This window comes from Uranotaenia lowii, chromosome 1, assembly GCF_029784155.1.
Source record: "Uranotaenia lowii strain MFRU-FL chromosome 1, ASM2978415v1, whole genome shotgun sequence".
NCBI classification, from domain to species: domain Eukaryota; kingdom Metazoa; phylum Arthropoda; class Insecta; order Diptera; family Culicidae; genus Uranotaenia; species Uranotaenia lowii.
This window is the reverse complement of record NC_073691.1, coordinates 29510973-29531305: the sequence shown is the minus strand read 5'-3', so window position 1 is coordinate 29531305 and position 20333 is coordinate 29510973. Positions and strand designations below refer to the sequence as shown.

General features: G+C 33.9%; 1 protein-coding gene across 2 annotated transcripts in view; it reads left to right on the top strand.

Annotated features, from left to right (window-relative positions):
• LOC129739613 (segmentation protein Runt) overlaps positions 1 to 19508 on the top strand; it is a 127967-nt gene extending 108459 nt beyond the window's left edge. For both annotated transcript variants that reach the window (XM_055731093.1, XM_055731094.1), the window contains exons 5-6: positions 14347 to 14730; positions 18170 to 19508. In XM_055731093.1, coding sequence (XP_055587068.1) covers positions 14347 to 14730; positions 18170 to 19104 — 1319 coding nt within the window. In that variant the 3' untranslated portion in view covers positions 19105 to 19508. The remainder of the gene's footprint in view (positions 1 to 14346; positions 14731 to 18169) is intronic.
• Positions 19509 to 20333: the final 825 nt, after the last annotated feature.

Here is a 20333-nt window from a genome sequence, read left to right as displayed (position 1 = left end):
CAATTTTAACAGATTTTCCTTCTTCAACACAAAAACAACATATTTGACTTTTAATCACTCCACTTCTGATTTCGAGTAACTTCATTATTTCAGATCCAACCACAACATAGCATCAACTTTGTAGGATCTTTGGAAGTGTTATTTAGGTAAAAGTATCGCTTTCGGAGCCAACCTTCTTTGTATATTTAAACATTTATTGTGCACTGTCTGATTTGCAGCTTTCACAGATCGTCAGACATCTCTAGTGCTAGACATAATAAGCCTGCCAGGCGCCCGCGAAAGAGATCGTTTTGCTTTTCCTTCACGTATATTTCTAAATATTTCCCCTTCTGAGCTGACTAGTAAACACGCTTGCTTTCATTTCTGCTGGTAAAATAACTACCCGCAGTAAAAATAAACAAATTACGGTGGTAAAATAGTGCGTGAAAAATTGGAACCGGTAGTCCAATATTTTGCGCACGATTTGACCACCGCATTTTGTTTATTTTTATGGCGGGCAATTATTTTTTTTCTAGCGGAAATGAAGTCAAGCGTAGTTACTAGTCAGCTAGATGAACTACTAGGAAAAAACGTATATTGTCACTTCCTTAATCAAAGTTTTTAATTTGCGCTTGATAAAACCTCTAATATTCCTTACCTTCACGGAATCAATCATCCTCACTTCATAAAAAGTGAACTTTCCTGAATTTTTCGTGACCCTGTTTAAAAAAAATTCAATGACCTTCTGTATCGGACAAAACATTTGACAGAACATCGTACAAATACAAGTGAACATTACACTAGTAGGTAGCTTCACCGAAAATTTTATCAATTTTCATTCATGCATGCAGAAGTTATAAACAAAACAAAGTGTTGCCTTTTTTTCGATAACACTCCTTACTTAAATTAAAATAATAGTATTCTATAGTTTCATTTTCGTTTTATTCATTCAAAAATAGTTATGTATTAATAGGGTAGATAGCGATTGTTGTGGCTGCTACAAACTTCCAGATGTCCAAGTTCTTATCAGTATCAGTATCAGTATCTGATGAATTTTTTCATCACATCACACTTCACAGTTTTTCATTTTTAACGATTCTGTCAATTAACTAACGTTGATGGATAGAAAAAATCACACGATGCTTTTGAAAATACTGAAATCTGTTTGAATATTCCGATAGCATATCTGATATTAACTCAGTGTATTCATCGGCATTAATTTGGGAGATTTCTGGATTTTGTTTCAAGTTATTGAGAATAAAAATTATACACTGAAAAGTTAGCGCGGATTATCTGAAATATCGAATTCTAATTGCTTTTAATGCGGAAGAGAGAAAATTTCGAAAAATATTTTAAAAATATTGTTATTTCTTGTTCAAGTTTGGTTTTTAAAAAGTAAGTTCACCTTCAATAACAATTAATCAAAGTTCCGCGGACCATAAATTGTAATTCGCGGCCCACGGTTCAGCCACCAAAACTGTGGTTGGCCAAGATTTTCGCCTAAATTAACTTATTTTGAGGCTAAGGCAATTTTAATGGAAATCTTTGCAACTTATGATTCTAAAACACTCTAGTCAATTCTAGTTGAATTTGAAATACTAGAGTGGTTTTCTTTAAATAAGTAAGCTAACTGCAATATTAATATCCTACTAAGCTGTTTGTATTGTAAGATTTGCATGTTATTTAGCATTCCACATTCTAAATTAAAACGATGGATTCAAGTTTAAAATCAAAAGTTTATCTAATTTTTTTTTTGTTTCGATTATAGTCGTTTTACCATCTTTATGGCATTCGCGACTTTATCAACGTTACAGTTGACGGATCGTTATTGAAAAACTTATCCGGTACAACTGTGTTCGTTGTTTACTCTTGGGCTCGAACTTGAGGACATCGGCTCAGGAGACAACGAACTTGCCAACTGAGCTATATCACAAGCCCAAAAGTTTATCTAATAAATATAACATTTCATACTAGTATCAAATGTGTTAAGAATTTCCGAGTACAATTCACTTTACCAATAAGGATTAAAGCTTCAATATTGAATAAAGAAATCCAAAAAATTAAAAACCATTTTTAAAACGATAACAAATATAAATTAACGACTGAAATACAAATTTCGAATTGAAACTTGAAAATGTTCTTATGGACATTCTCAATCAATGATTCTGGGTAGAGATTTCTTAAACATATTCCAATTTCGAACAGTTTCCTCAAATATTTTCTTTCTTAAAATAAAAACGATTTTGGATATCGGTTTCTGAAAAAAAATCTCTTCTGTGCATCGTAAATTATCATTAAAATATGCGTTAATTTGGTGTGATACTAATCGGTGATTTAAGATTCTTGATTCAATAATTGAGCTGATAGCTGACAATGTTAAAAAAGCTAATCTTTCTGAACATTTTATCTTTTTTACATGTTAGGATTTCGATTCTTATTTAGCTTGAAAACAGTGACGTCAAAAAACAAACCCATTTTTCCCTTAAATCAAATCTGCAGTTCAGTTCAATTTCGGACAAGTTGTTCAAATTTATTAAAAATAATTGAATTCCCTTGAAAACGTGATCAATGTATAAACAAGTAGGTAAATGGAATGATAAAATGTGCATTGACATATTTTTTTTTGTAGAATTAATCAAAACACTAATGATATCTAAGAATTTAAAATTTTCACTATATTCTATGAATCCCCTACTTATTTTAATCCCGACGAATTTATAAAGTGACCTTAAAGAAAGTTTGACTTTGCTTAAGGAGTGTTTAGTTTTCTTAATTTGATAAAAAAAAGAGAGATAAGGGCATGGGGACAACCTTGAAAAGGACGCTTATTTAACCATAGAAAACAGCTTTAATATGTCAGTTACATTATGTTTTCGTGTTCAGACACTTAAAAAGTCTATTTTCTAACTGGCTAAAACTTGGAAAAGTAGATAAAAACATTTAAAACTAAATTTTATTTTTTTTACTCTAAAGCTGAAAATCAGCCACTGTAGGGGCGTAATGAGAACCCTCCCTGGGGGAATATAAGCAACTTTAATAGAAGCACGATGAGCCTTTTATGCCGTAGAATTTAGCAACAAATTCAACTCAATAAAACCAACTGAATTATAGAGCTACAGTTTGGCTTGTTTCATCTGGCCTATTGGTAACGTGTCGGAGAGATAACCCATTTGATATATCGTGTAAATTGTTTAATCAATTTTGTGTTTGTTTTGATTATAATATAAGTAAAGATAGTTTTAAGCATAGACTAAGAAATCAGTCTGAATGAAATTAAGTTGTCGAAGACCGTGAACAATAAATATAAATATAAATAAATATATAACCAGAGGACTCTAGTTCAATTCCTGGTCAAGGTAGAATTTATTTCATTAATCATTTATGATCGATGCATTTTGCACTAAACCGTAAGTCGTAGATCTATCAAACAAAGCAATACATTATGTTTCTGGTGCTTTATTTGGCTACTTGATGCTACTTGTCCTATAATGCAAAGATAAAAATTAGCGATCAATGGTAAATGAAAAAAAATACATCTCGACCAGGAATTTTGGTTTCAGTAGAACATCGATCATATCTCTCGATATAATACCAATTGTAATGTTCAACAATTTCAATAAACTGAAGATTTAAAATTGGAAAAAATCCGTTAAAATGACATTTAAAAGGTATGTTTCAGGAAAAATGACTCTTGAGGATGAGTTGCCATTTTTCAGCTTTTTCCGGGAACCAACCGTCTGCCAGGGTTGGCGAAAGAAATCCTGGGGTCGCTCCAGGCTCCAGTCCCAGCCAAGTGGAAAAGCGAGAATCAAACCATTAAAACAAAACCCGTCTCCTCGATTCCATTCAACTTATGTATGCTGATGCTGCAGCAGGTTATACATATTTGAAAGTGAGCACCAGCGAGAAAAAAAAACTAGAAAAAACCAACCCAAGTATGTGGTGCTGTTAAGGAAAACCTTTTGAGCGATAAAGGGTTAGCCACTGTTCTGGGGGTGGAAATCTTTCTGGTCCCACCAAACGTCATACCCACAATTTTGGTGGGTCGGCGGTGAGGAGCACGGTTTTGTAGCTTCCGTTCCCTCTTTCCCTAGGCGTCTTGTTCCTTATTTGGGGACATGAGGGGGAAGATAATCCGGTCGCAAGCAAACGTTGCTGCTGTCCTTTTCTTTTCTCGGGGTACCATCTCATATGATTCACAAAGACTCCTACATGTTGGGGATGGCAATAAAGAAGAGTATTCGGGGAAAAAAATAATTCTAAAACTTCACTCTTCATACACCAACACCAGTACAAGCTTGGAGCTTCTTCTGACGGATTTTCTATATTTATATAGAACATTTGTCAGCTTCAGTTCCCGCGTGTTAACCGGGTGAGAAGAAAAGGATTGAGAGCAAATGCAAAGCATAAGAGGTTCACACACCACGAGGAAAAATATTTTCATCATCATCCAGCCATCGTCATCATCATCAAACGACGGGCATCTCAGCATCCAGCATCCTTTCGCGGTTAAAGAAGCAAGAGAGAGCGAATTTCCTTCACCGGGAGCCTCGGAGACTTTCAAGGAGTAGAAAATACGTGTGTTGGTCGTAGTAGAATTATTCCTAGTAGTAGAAGTAGTAGTAGTAGAAGGTATCCTGTGTTAGTAGTAGTGGTGGTGCCGAAAGGGGGAGTAAACCGGGTCTTATTGGTGCGCCACAAAAGCACCAACCCAACCTTGGAGACGTTTGCAACCCCCCTTTCCCCATTTTTCTTCCCATTATGCAGCCAGTTATGCGGCAGCTCCTACGTGAACCGGAAAAGGCAGCAAGCGGAAACAGGAAGCTGGGAAAGGGTGAGAGGCCACAAATCCGTGGGTCCACCCTGGCAACCCAAAATGACACCACTATGGCGGTGCAGAAACTTGCTTCGGGATGAGTGAAGGGGGATGTGGGGGTTGTGTGGGTGTGGAAAATGGTAAGGTTTTTGGCGGTGCGGTATGGTGAAAGTTCGTCTCTGGGTGCTGCTAAAGCCGACGGACGTTGTTCGAAAGTCGAGGTGTGCTGCGGGAATAGAGTGTGTTGGAATGTGATGCTGCTTGCTGCTGTTTCTGCGGTGCGAATAATGAAAAAGGCTGGGCTATTCTTGGGAATACGCTCCGAAATTGCGACATATTAACGTGAGGGCGAAAACAAATAACGGTAGCATAGTAGCCAAAGTTCCCGAAGAGTAGCGAATGTTAGATTAAAACCAGTGGAACTAATACTCAAAAATTATAAGTATAGAGAAGAATGCCCCTGGTTGTTAAACTCTCTGACAAAGAATGTTTACATAAAAAGGTGGCGACCCTTAACCAAACAGCATAAGAATCCTGAATCTGTCTGTCTGTCTGTTCCCTATAGATTCGAAAATTACTGAACCTATTTGCGTGAAACTTGACAGATGGGGGTATTGCAGGCCAGGAAAAGTTTCTTGTAATGGTTTGAGACGGTTCCCCCTCAGAGGAAGTGGAGAAGGGGCCCCCGAACAAAAGACAAATATTTGCTCGAGAACCGATCATGCAAATGGTACCAAATTTGGCATGGTAGGGTATTTGGGTACGAGAAACATTTCTATGATTATTTGAAACCCTTTCCTCTTTCCAGTGAGGAGATAGAAAGGGAAAAGAAGGGCTCTCTTACAATTTTTATATAACTCGAAAACTATTCAAGCAAATGGATCTAATTTTAGCGAGGGATGGCAAAAGTGTACGAAAAATGTTTCAAACAATTTTTTCTCATCCCTCCTCCTTCCATTAGAGAGGGAGGTTTTCATACAATTTTAAGTATAACTGCAGAACAAATTGAGAAAATAAAACCAAATTTGGTATGGGGGGTATAATGGTACGGTAAATGTTTTCCTAAGTCTTTGGTATACCTCCCCCTTTCCAGTGGGGACTTAGGATGAGGAAAGGGGTTCCTTAAAATTTTTTTTCTTAAACCGAAAACTATTCGAGCAAATGGAATTAAATTTGGTATCGGTGAGTATCTGAATACGAGGAATATTACTATAATTGTTTGAGAAAGGAAGGGAGGAATACAATTTTTATTGCATATCTAGAGAAAAATCGAGCAAATGGAATCAAATTTGGCTTAAGGGTATTTGAGAACAAAATTGGTTTATATTGACATGTGGTACCACTCCCGTCTTCCAATGGGGAGAAAGGAAGGAAGGAAGGGTCTTAATGCAATTTTGTCGTTATAGCTTGAGAATGGACCACATTCGATACAAGAAGTTTTTTGGGTACGAAAAATGGGTTATTAGAAACGTCTACCTCTTTTCAATAGCTGGAAGGGAAAAGGAAAGGAAGGGTGCTCTAATGCCACTTTTTTGGCATAAACTGAGCACTTATCTATTAAAAGGGACCATCTTTTATAAAATAATTTTATATAAATTATTTGAAACCTTGCCATTATTCAGGGGAGAGTCGGAAAAGACACAATATATTATTTGGATTCACTCGGAAACATATCAAACAAGTAGCTCCCAATTGAGGTATATGATGAAACTAAAATGGTAACAATGTTTTTAAGGTTGACCCCTCTCCTCATTTTGGAAGACGGAAAGGGTTGTTAATCTATGAAAATTAAACATACATTTTGACATAATGAAAAAAAACAGTGATACATTAAAAATTTCACATCTCGGAAGAAAATCAAAAATCAAGTTTTATTGGATACGATGAACTGATTTTTGTATTGAAATTCGAAACTTCAGCTTCGGTTCCGGTTTTAAAATACTGTAATTGATTCTAAATAATGCCAACAAAAAAATCAAAATCTAAATGAGTCATTTAGTGAATCATAAATTAATAAAAAAGCACACTTTTTGCAGTCTGTTTGAGAATAGAATGTTTTGAATAGAAAAAAATTGTTTCTATTATTTAAGGAAGAGAGGGTATTTATGTTTTTGGAAGTCATTTGGCATCAAAATTTCGATATAAAAAATTCAGAAGCTTTGAGCGCTTTGAGGCACCCCTGAATTCAAAAATTCATTTTAAACCCTTTGCCCCGCATCAATTTACTGGCTGGGAGAATGCATAGCAAGAAGCAGATATACTTTAACCGATATACACCACTTAACGAGAAAACGGGAGACACAAATAGCGCTATCTGGCGACAGAAATGGAAGTATTACTCTGTGATTTTTTTCGGATCTTTGATCAGAGATGCCAGGTGTCCTGATTTTTCAATTGACAATCGCAAAAAATGTGACGTAACATATCGAAAAGGCGGAAGTAAAATAAGTTTTTTTTTTAAATAAATATAAATTATGAACAGCACTAATTTTTACATTTCTTAAAACATTATCCAAACCCTTAAACATCGTTATTGAATTAAAACTATCGATTAAGTGCAAAGTTTTGAAAGTTTAGGCTCAAAAACGTTAAAGTCAAGCATTCGTAATAAATAACTAATTTATTATGACTTCATACAAAACTGAAAAAACATTGAATTACGAAATTAACGATAAAATTTGCCTGCACGGATTTTAGACATTTGCATTGAGAATATCCGCCAGCACTTTACGAGTAAACAAATAAACTACGTACTCTTGCAAACATTTGCGCCTTTTAGTTTCTTTAAATCGAATTTCATAAAATTTATTTTATTTCTGTCTTTATTTTGAGTTTTCAACAACGATCCGATACCTAGAATATGTCATCCAAAACGGCAAATCAAAATAAATAATGAAAATAAAAATAAATAGCTTAGAGACAAAAATTATATACAGATAGAGCAATAAAAAAATGGAAATTCAAAAATAACTGTTATTAATTATTCCAAGTTATATCTAAACAGTTTTTTTTGTGTATTGGATTATCATTTGTTTTAAAAGTAGAGATTTCAGGAATAATAAAAATGTTTTATTTCAAAACCCACAAACATGTCATTTCGAACCTGAGATCAATTTTTATTCAATTTTGTCACATTTCATGGTGGTAACAGAAATTTTCCTTCTTGCCAATAACAAATCACATGATGCTTAATGTGAACTCAATTTTCGTGTTAATTTAAAGAAAACTTGCTGAAATTTTGTTTTCTCCTCGATAGTTTTTTGTTTAACGCTCATGTGCACAAATAAATGATGGGAGAACGTTGAGAAATATATCGCATTCCGATTATTCATTTCTAATAGAAAAAGTTTTTATTTATTTATTTCAGTATAATTGGTTTAAATTTGTAAGAAGAAAAAAAAAACAATTCGTTCGCACACATTTGTCTCTATTAATAAAAAAAAACCAATTTGTGCCCTTTCAAAATGTTAATCTGGAGCTGACATGCTGGGCATGCTGATCAGGGATGCCGTCCGAGCATATTTTCATCATTTTTTTTTTGTTTAGTTTACGTACACTCAAAAAATTAATCTCCGCTCATTTGCGAAATGAATTCACAATTCGCAACATCAACCTACACTTCTTTCATGTTTTTGGGAAACTTAAAGATTATCACAAGTCCCTTAGGCATAAATCCAAGTCCATTATCAGAGTACATAGATATTAGTTGTTAGTCTTTTGTTTTTTTTTGAGCACTGCTATTTCGGAAACGATTTAGCATTGTTTTTTTCAATCAATTCATTAATTATAAACATTTTAAAAGAGATTTTTGTCATGTCATTGCTGGATTAAAGCTCGATATAATCCTCCTAAGCTCTGGATTGGAAAAATTATTCTACAAACTTCATGATAATGATAAAGCAATTTGTATGAAAATTTTCAAATACTAACAAGAAACATATAGCTTGAGACAATAACAATACCATCTTTTAATACGAATTGTCGAAAAAACCCATGCCAAATTGAAAACCGAAACTCGTCAACTAGCATAGAGAGAATAACGATATTTCTTCGTAATTTTTTTCCTCACTATTATTCACCAAAAAATATATAAATAGTTTAGCAGTTTTTTTCTGTTCTGACCGATTGAATTTAAAATTTTTTTCAAAAAACACTTTATGCCAATCCAAATCCACTTACTGAATTAATCAAATGAGGAAGGTAATTGAAAGTAATTACTCCGTTCCATACTGTGTCCAGAAAAATTTAAGAGTATGGAATTGAGATATTTTCCATACAAAACTCTTTTTGTTTGTTTGTTTGTTGATTCACTTAAATGTTTATGGTGCAAGAAAAAAAACAAACTGTTTTATTTATTATAACTGGCATCCCTGAACAAGTCGAGTTAAGTATACACGCTATTCACAAGTAAGACGAATTTCTCGAATTAGTGCTTCTATTTTGTCCGCTAGAGGAACCGGTTAGTGTCGCCTTCTCATTATATGAAGATTGAAAATACAATTCTGCAAGAATGAACGCGGAAAAATATGCTCATAAACTGAAAATCATACTGAAATAGAATCATAATTTATTATCAGAAAACACTATTTCTGATGTAAATGGTTTATTCTGGAAAAAATATCAACACCTATATCAGTTATGACTTTTTATATTATATTTTCATAAAAAACGGCATTTTTGTCATTTTTGTCATTTTTGTCATTTTTGTCATTTTTGTCAATTTTGTCATTTTTCTCATTTTTGTCATTTTTGTCAGTTTTGTCAATTTTGTCATTTTTGTCATTTGTATCATTTTTGTCATTTTTGTCATTTTTGTCATTTTTGTCATTTTTGTCATTTTTGTCATTTTTGTCATTTTTGTCATTTTTGTCATTTTTGTCATTTTTGTCATTTTTGTCATTTTTGTCATTTTTGTCATTTTTGTCATTTTTGTCATTTTTGTCATTTTTGTCATTTTTGTCATTTTTGTCATTTTTGTCATTTTTGTCATTTTTGTCATTTTTGTCATTTTTGTCATTTTTGTCATTTTTGTCATTTTTGTCATTTTTGTCATTTTTGTCATTTTTGTCATTTTTGTCATTTTTGTCATTTTTGTCATTTTTGTCATTTTTGTCATTTTTGTCATTTTTGTCATTTTTGTCATTTTTGTCATTTTTGTCATTTTTGTCATTTTTGTCATTTTTGTCATTTTTGTCATTTTTGTCATTTTTGTCATTTTTGTCATTTTTGTCATTTTTGTCATTTTTGTCATTTTTGTCATTTTTGTCATTTTTGTCATTTTTGTCATTTTTGTCATTTTTGTCATTTTTGTCATTTTTGTCATTTTTGTCATTTTTGTCATTTTTGTCATTTTTGTCATTTTTGTCATTTTTGTCATTTTTGTCATTTTTGTCATTTTTGTCATTTTTGTCATATTTGTCATATTTGTCATTTTTGTCATTTTTGTCATTTTTGTCATTTTTGTCATTTTTGTCATTTTTGTCATTTTTGTCATTTTTGTCATTTTTGTCATTTTTGTCATTTTTGTCATTTTTGTCATTTTTGTCATTTTTGTCATTTTTGTCATTTTTGTCATTTTTGTCATTTTTGTCATTTTTGTCATTTTTGTCATTTTTGTCATTTTTGTCATTTTTGTCATTTTTGTCATTTTTGTCATTTTTGTCATTTTTGTCATTTTTGTCATTTTTGTCATTTTTGTCATTTTTGTCATTTTTGTCATTTTTGTCATTTTTGTCATTTTTGTCATTTTTGTCATTTTTGTCATTTTTGTCATTTTTGTCATTTTTGTCATTTTTGTCATTTTTGTCATTTTTGTCATTTTTGTCATTTTTGTCATTTTTGTCATTTTTGTCATTTTTGTCATTTTTGTCATTTTTGTCATTTTTGTCATTTTTGTCATTTTTTTAATTTTTGTAATTTTTGTCATTTTTGCCATTTTTGTCATTTTTGTCATTATTGTCATTTTTGTCATTTTTGTCATATTTGTCATTTTTGTCATTTTTGTCATTTTTGTCATTTTTGTCATTTTTGTCATTTTTGTCATTTTTGTCATTTTTGTCATTTTTGTCATTTTTGTCATTTTTGTCATTTTTGTCATTTTTGTCATTTTTGTCATTTTTGTCATTTTTGTCATTTTTGTCATTTTTGTCATTTTTGTCATTTTTGTCATTTTTGTCATTTTTGTCATTTTTGTCATTTTTGTCATTTTTGTCATTTTTGTCATTTTTGTCATTTTTGTCATTTTTGTCATTTTGTCATTTTTGTCATTTTTGTCATTTTTGTCATTTTTGTCATTTTTGTCATTGTTGTCATTTTTGTCATTTTTGTCATTTTTGTCATTTTTGTCATTTTTGTCATTTTTGTCATTTTTGTCATTTTTGTCATTTTTGTCATTTTTGTCATTTTTGTCATTTTTGTCATTTTTGTCATTTTTGTCATTTTTGTCATTTTTGTCATTTTTTTAATTTTTGTAATTTTTGTAATTTTTGCCATTTTTGTCATTTTTGTCATTTTTTTAATTTTTGTAATTTTTGTAATTTTTGCCATTTTTGTCATTATTGTCATTTTTGTCATTTTTGTCATTTTTGTCATTTTTGTCATTTTTGTCATTTTTGTCATTTTTGTCATTTTTGTCATTTTTGTCATTTTTGTCATTTTTGTCATTTTTGTCATTTTTGTCATTTTTGTCATTTTTGTCATTTTTGTCATTTTTGTCATTTTTGTCATTTTTGTCATTTTTGTCATTTTTGTCATTTTTGTCATTTTTGTCATTTTTGTCATTTTTGTCATTTTTGTCATTTTTGTCATTATTTATCATTTTTGTCATTTTTGTCATTTTTGTCATTTTTGCCATTTTTGTCATTTTTGTCATTTTTGTCATTTTTGTCATTTTTGTCATTTTTGTCATTTTTGTCATTTTTGTCATTTTTGTCATTTTTGTCATTTTTGTCATTTTTGTCATTTTTGTCATTTTTGTCATTTTTGTCATTTTTGTCATTTTTGTCATTTTTGTCATTTTGTCATTTTTGTCATTTTTGTCATTTTTGTCATTTTTGTCATTTTTGTCATTGTTGTCATTTTTGTCATTTTTGTCATTTTTGTCATTTTTGTCATTTTTGTCATTTTTGTCATTTTTGTCATTTTTGTCATTTTTGTCATTTTTGTCATTTTTGTCATTTTTGTCATTTTTGTCATTTTTGTCATTTTTGTCATTTTTATCATTTTTGTCATTTTTGTCATTTTTGTCATTTTTGTCATTTTTGTCATTTTTTTAATTTTTGTAATTTTTGTAATTTTTGCCATTTTTGTCATTATTGTCATTTTTGTCATTTTTGTCATTTTTGTCATTTTTGTCATTTTTGTCATTTTTGTCATTTTTGTCATTTTTGTCATTTTTGTCATTTTTGTCATTTTTGTCATTTTTGTCATTTTTGTCATTTTTGTCATTTTTGTCATTTTTGTCATTTTTGTCATTTTTGTCATTTTTGTCATTTTTGTCATTTTTGTCATTTTTGTCATTTTTGTCATTTTTGTCATTTTTGTCATTTTTGTCATTTTTGTCATTTTTGTCATTTTTGTCATTTTTGTCATTTTTGTCATTTTTGTCATTTTTGTCATTTTTGTCATTTTTGTCATTTTTGTCATTTTTGTCATTTTTGTCATTTTTGTCATTTTTGTCATTTTTGTCATTTTTGTCATTTTTGTCATTTTTGTCATTTTTGTCATTTTTGTCATTTTTGTCATTTTTGTCATTTTTGTCATTTTTGTCATTTTTGTCATTTTTGTCATTTTTGTCATTTTTGTCATTTTTGTCATTTTTGTCATTTTTGTCATTTTTGTCATTTTTGTCATTTTTGTCATTTTTGTCATTTTTGTCATTTTTGTCATTTTTGTCATTTTTGTCATTTTTTTAATTTTTGTAATTTTTGTCATTTTTGCCATTTTTGTCATTTTTGTCATTATTGTCATTTTTGTCATTTTTGTCATATTTGTCATTTTTGTCATTTTTGTCATTTTTGTCATTTTTGTCATTTTTGTCATTTTTGTCATTTTTGTCATTTTTGTCATTTTTGTCATTTTTGTCATTTTTGTCATTTTTGTCATTTTTGTCATTTTTGTCATTTTTGTCATTTTTGTCATTTTTGTCATTTTTGTCATTTTTGTCATTTTTGTCATTTTTGTCATTTTTGTCATTTTTGTCATTTTTGTCATTTTTGTCATTTTTGTCATTTTGTCATTTTTGTCATTTTTGTCATTTTTGTCATTTTTGTCATTTTTGTCATTGTTGTCATTTTTGTCATTTTTGTCATTTTTGTCATTTTTGTCATTTTTGTCATTTTTGTCATTTTTGTCATTTTTGTCATTTTTGTCATTTTTGTCATTTTTGTCATTTTTGTCATTTTTGTCATTTTTGTCATTTTTGTCATTTTTATCATTTTTGTCATTTTTGTCATTTTTGTCATTTTTGTCATTTTTGTCATTTTTTTAATTTTTGTAATTTTTGTAATTTTTGCCATTTTTGTCATTATTGTCATTTTTGTCATTTTTGTCATTTTTGTCATTTTTGTCATTTTTGTCATTTTTGTCATTTTTGTCATTTTTGTCATTTTTGTCATTTTTGTCATTTTTGTCATTTTTGTCATTTTTGTCATTTTTGTCATTTTTGTCATTTTTGTCATTTTTGTCATTTTTGTCATTTTTGTCATTTTTGTCATTTTTGTCATTTTTGTCATTTTTGTCATTTTTGTCATTTTTGTCATTTTTGTCATTTTTGTCATTATTTATCATTTTTGTCATTTTTGTCATTTTTGTCATTTTTGCCATTTTTGTCATTTTTGTCATTTTTGTCATTTTTGTCATTTTTGTCATTTTTGTCATTTTTGTCATTTTTGTCATTTTTGTCATTTTTGTCATTTTTGTCATTTTTGTCATTTTTGTCATTTTTGTCATTTTTGTCATTTTTGTCATTTTTGTCATTTTTGTCATTTTTGTCATTTTTGTCATTTTTGTCATTTTTGTCATTTTTGTCATTTTTGTCATTTTTGTCATTTTTGTCATTTTGTCATTTTTGTCATTTTTGTCATTTTTGTCATTTTTGTCATTTTTGTCATTTTTGTCATTTTTGTCATTTTTGTCATTTTTGTCATTTTTGTCATTTTTGTCATTTTTGTCATTTTTGTCATTTTTGTCATTTTTGTCATTTTTGTCATTTTTGTCATTTTTGTCATTTTTGTCATTTTTATTGGGTTCTTAATGAAATAGGATATGTGGGTTTTTGTTATATCTTTTGGGACTTAAGTAAATTTTTTTCAAAAAAACAGTTTTAAAGATATCGTCCAATTACAGATTTTGATTTCAAGATTCCTTAACTTTATATTCGGATGACTTAACTAACCAATGTGTTTTACATATTTTTTCTTTTTTCATCAAACTTGACCTCGTGAAAACAACCACCTTCACCGCCACCACAAATGCCATCGCCAACCAAACAACAAACTCAACAACATCATCGACATCATCGACGCAAAAAAAAAACATCTCCCGAACGCCAGGCTTTCCACATCAATTAGGCGGCATGGCGGGCCATTTGCACATGGCCAACGATTGGCGGCAGCTCAATGGTGGTCGCCCTGTGGCCGGATTTCCAAGTTCGCATTTTTTCCACCACGCCCACGCTCAGGCTGCCGCAGCTCATCACTTTGCCCCGCACATGTTGGCCGCCATCGATCGGATCGAACAGCACCGGCAACATCCGGCAGGGGCAGATCCCGGGGAAGGAAGAGGAGGAACGACACCGGCTCAGCCCGGATCCAATGGAACCGGACCACCCGGATCGACGACCATGGGTATGCTAACGGCCGTCGCAGCTGCAGCCTCCAATTCTTCCTCAGCTGGAGCCAACAATTCCAACTCGCCCCGGATTAGCGATTCCAATGGTGAGTTGGCAATTTAAAAAAAATCCTCAATTTTTGTTTTTGTTTTCACTTTTTTTTTTGGGTCAAACCTGAACGCGATTTTGCAAACCCAAGGAATATAGGATTCCAACCAGACCCGAAGTCCATTTCTGGTGAACCGAAGATCGAAGGTCGACCCCATGTTACTAATATTTGGCGTTCCGTTTGTGTGCGGATTATTTGCGTTTATGATTTTGATTTCGCTGAGCTAGCGAAACAACCGACACCCAAAAACATCCCTCCAGAATACTCAGAGCAGTTCTTATGGAGGTGCTCTTTCAGGGAGATGCTGGTTGTAAAAATTTTATGCTGCTTGGCAATCTCCAATCCTTAGGTTGTGCCCTTTTTGACTAGGATGCTCCCTCCCATCGTTTGGGGTTGTTGTCCTTTTCGATGTTGTTTGGAGGGAGGTTTTTGTTTTTTTAGTTGAATTCATTTGAAACTGGGCCATCGATTTTCTGTTGCTTTTAAGTTTAAGAGGTTTGAGAAAACAACAGGGTCTTAAAGGGGAACATTTAATCTACAATCAACAACCCATTTTTGTCCAATTTTGAAGACATAAAATGATGGGAAAACCTAGAAAACTATTCTTATAACAAGACCCAAAAACAGATTCAATAGATTCTCACTAAATAAAGAAAAGTCAAAGTCAGGTTTAAAGTCAAAGATAAGGACGAAGGTGTTCGACATGATCGTCATGGCTTTTGATGATATTTTGGTCAAGTTCCAGGAACTTGATTGCGTGTTTGGAAAAGAGTCAGACACAGGTTATTGGAAGGAATCCAATTCTCCAGGGGCTCAGTTGCTAAGGTAGTGCGTTTTGCTGAGCATAATTTACAACGATATCCCGATTTCGTAGACTGAGACCTAGACCTCCAAGCCTAGAGGACTTGGACTTGGACTTGGACTTGGACTTGGATTTGGACTTGGACTTGGACTTGGACTTGGACTTGGACTTGGACTTGGACTTGGACTTGGACTTGGACTTGGACTTGGACTTGGACTTGGACTTGGACTTGGACTTGGACTTGGACTTGGACTTGGACTTGGACTTGGACTTGGACTTGGACTTGGACTTGGACTTGGACTTGGACTTGGACTTGGACTTGGACTTGGACTTGGACTTGGACTTGGACTTGGACTTGGACTTGGACTTGGACTTGGACTTGGACTTGGACTTGGACTTGGACTTGGACTTGGACTTGGACTTGGACTTGGACTTGGACTTGGACTTGGACTTGGACTTGGACTTGGACTTGGACTTGGACTTGGACTTGGACTTGGACTTGGACTTGGACTTGGACTTGGACTTGGACTTGGACTTGGACTTGGACTTGGACTTGGACTTGGACTTGGACTTGGACTTGGACTTGGACTTGGACTTGGACTTGGACTTGGACTTGGACTTGGACTTGGACTTGGACTTGGACTTGGACTTGGACTTGGACTTGGACTTGGACTTGGACTTGGACTTGGACTTGGACTTGGACTTGGACTTGGACTTGGACTTGGACTTGGACTTGGACTTGGACTTGGACTTGGACTTGGACTTGGACTTGGACTTGGACTTGGACTTGGACTTGGACTTGGACTTGGACTTGGACTTGGACTTGGACTTGGACTTGGACTTGGACTTGGACTTGGACTTGGACTTGGACTTGGACTTGGACTTGGACTTGGACTTGGACTTGGACTTGGACTTGGACTTGGACTTGGACTTGGACTTGGACTTGGACTTGGACTTGGACTTGGACTTGGACTTGGACTTGGACTTGGACTTGGACTTGGACTTGGACTTGGACTTGGACTTGGACTTGGACTTGGACTTGGACTTGGACTTGGACTTGGACTTGGACTTGGACTTGGACTTGGACTTGGACTTGGACTTGGACTTGGACTTGGACTTGGACTTGGACTTGGACTTGGACTTGGACTTGGACTTGGACTTGGACTTGGACTTGGACTTGGACTTGGACTTGGACTTGGACTTGGACTTGGACTTGGACTTGGACTTGGACTTGGACTTGGACTTGGACTTGGACTTGGACTTGGACTTGGACTTGGACTTGGACTTGGACTTGGACTTGGACTTGGACTTGGACTTGGACTTGGACTTGGACTTGGACTTGGACTTGGACTTGGACTTGGACTTGGACTTGGACTTGGACTTGGACTTGGACTTGGACTTGGACTTGGACTTGGACTTGGACTTGGACTTGGACTTGGACTTGGACTTGGACTTGGACTTGGACTTGGACTTGGACTTGGACTTGGACTTGGACTTGGACTTGGACTTGGACTTGGACTTGGACTTGGACTTGGACTTGGACTAGGACTTGGACTAGGACTTGGATTTGGACTTGGACTAGGATCAAGACTAGGACTTGGACTAGGACTATGACTATGACTAGGAATAGGACTGGGACTAGGACTAGGACTGGGACTGGGACTAGGACTAGAACTAGGACTAGGACTAGGACTTGGACTAGGACTAGGACTAGGACTAGGACTAGAACTAGGACTAGGACTAGAACTAGGACTAGAAGTAGGACTAGGACTAGGACTAGAACTAGGACTAGAACTAGGACTAGAACTAGGACTAGGACTAGGACTAGGACTAGAACTAGGACTAGGACTAGAACTAGGACTAGAACTAGGACTAGAACTAGGACTAGAACTACACACAACGAAAAAAATCTGTAAAATCACATCACATGTGATGTAAATAAAAAGAAGCATCATATATGACGGAGTTTTCAGTGCTAGTTGGAAATTACACGCCAGTGAAATGTTGCAACGTGTAAAATAAAAAATGATGTAAAATATGGCAACATGTAAAATAAAAATGATGTAAATTATAAAACCACTGAATATTGGAGGAAAAACTTTCCAATTGGAATCTGTTTTGTTTTATTTATTGGTATTTATGATTCAAGTGCTGTTAAGGATTCAACTTTTTTTAATTTGTAAATTTACATCAATAAATCGAGTTCCACGTCATGTAATGATACAGGTTTTCAATTTCAGTGTTGTTAAGGATTCAGATTTTTTTTCTGTGTAGTACTAGAACTAGGACTAGAACTAGGACTAGAACTAGGACTAGAACTAGAACTAGAACTAGGACTAGAACTAGGACTAGAACTAGGACTAGAACTAGGACTAGAACTTTGACTATAACTAGGACGAGAACTAGGACTAGAACTAGAACAAGGTCTAGTAGTAGTACAGAGAGAAGGATAGAACTAGGACAATAAAAAGGGTTAAACCAAATGCAAGAAATATTAGAAGAAAAAGGACTAGGCAAGAACTATCAGTAGAAGAAAAAAATTCAATCCATTCTACCATTTAAAGTTTTTCTCTCCTAAATTTTCACTTATTTCAATTCACATACCTTCTATTTCAAAATTCTTCTTCGTTTCAGACAACCACAACTCACTGGCCAACTGCAACCCACACAGCACCACCAGTCCAAAGAGTTCACCTAATCCATTGACCAGCAGCAGCCATCAGCATCCACCGACTGCTTCAAACAGTACCGATCATCACCCTCCCCGGAGATCCTCAACGGAGGACGAAGATCGCGAAGATCTGGACGACGAATACGACCAGATCAGCGTAACGGGGTCCGATGCCGGAAACGAAACCGACCGCAGGAGTCCCTTGATTGGGGGAGCATTCACTTCGTTGATCCAGAAGAATCATGCCAAAATTCTACAAAATAGTGCGTTTACTGCTGGAACAGGTCAATATCCGCCTCACATTCAACCCCAACCTCATCCGTTGAATCACGCCCTGGCCGCTCAGTTGTTCTTCCAAAATCCACTGATCCCACAACCGAATCATTGGCTGTACAATCAACTTTATGGTGGAAACTACCAGGAACTTCCATGGTTCCGGCAAAGTCTTTTTGCCAACAACAACAACAACAACAACACTACTACTCCAAACAACGACAGCAAAGATAGTCTGGATTCCCCGAAAAGCAGTGATGCCAACAAGCGATCGATCACCGTGGTGTCGAGCAACGGAGACGAAGATGACGAAGGACTTCCGCCGAGGAAGCTGATGACCCTTGGGTCATCGGACCCTTCCGGAGCAGATCCGGAAGACGAAGAACGCCGCAAAGATTCCCCCTCAGTAACGTCCACGAAACGATCCCCGAGTCCAGACAGCCAGTCACGTCCCTCCTCCCCTCGATCGCCATGCCCCGGAGACAGTGCTGCCAGTTTGACGGTGCTGGAAAGAGCGTCCGTAGCCAGGTTACGTCGATGTAGCGCCGGAAGTGAAATGATGCTCAGACAGCTACCGCAAGCGGCCGGCGGAAAGGCGGCCAGCGATGTATGGCGACCGTACTAATTTGTTCTAAGTTTTTTTTCGTTAAAAAGTACGGAATAAGTTTTGTAGCATACCGAACCCCTCCTCCAAAGCTAGAGATAAGTGTTGATCGATGATGTGAATATTTTAGAATAAAATCCCACAAACTTGCACACCACACCGTGATTATTTTGTTTTAGACGAAGTTTGACGGAATGGGAGTAGGAAATAAATATGGAGTGAAGAAAAATTAGGAAACAATCAGATGGTAGATGGCTTCAAAGAAAAGAATTAACATCGAAAGTTTCGTAAAAAATGTACATTAGAAATATCATTTTTTTTAAAAACGTTTATTATCAATTTGAATACAAATATGCTGGATGAAATCGAATCGAATATCATTCATTTGAGTTTACATAATCAAATGAACGTTTGATTTTTTTTAGTTGTATTGATTGAAAATTTCTAGAACATTGAAAAATAGCATGTTGGGTGTTTGTTTTTTTCAATTTTTTTTTTTTTTTTTTTTATTTTTTTTATTAAAAACGAACACACACATATAGGATCTCAGTGAAACTTCATGTTTCTTTGAAGAGATCTAATTTACTTAACTCTAAAGGTGTACATCTTTCAAGGATATTATGGCTAGCATCTTACAAATGCTAAAACCACCAGACCAGAGAAAGAGTACTATATGTGCCGTGATCGGGATTTGATCTCATGGACTCTAGCTTAGAAGACTGGAACGCTATCCTCTAGGCCACGACCGGCGGCAAAATGAATAAGTGTTTCACAACTCTAATCTTGTCTTTAGATTTATTGAAGTTAGAATTCAAGATTATCCCACAATCTTTGATTGAATCAATACAGAAGTTTTTCGATTTTATCACGCTTAATTCACTGTGATATTGTCAAAACCGTGGATTTAGCAAAACTTAAAATAAAAATGGAAAAATGGCAAATGATTTCTGAATGATTTCCAAAAACAACGTGATATAATCGAAACAATAACCGTGATCAAATCGAGCGTGAATTAAGCGAGTATTAAAAAATCGAACCGTGATAAAATCTTAACTACTGTTATGAAAAACTAAAATATAAAAGGATCGAAAAATCTTGGAATATTAAAACTGCTTTGAATCTTGAAATATTAAAACTGCTTCACTGTAATATAAATCCATTCAAATTTTGTTCAAGAAATCATAAAAAAATGCACTTTTAAAGTTTAAAAAATTCCTTTTCACAGTTCCAATACAATTCAAATGCAATAG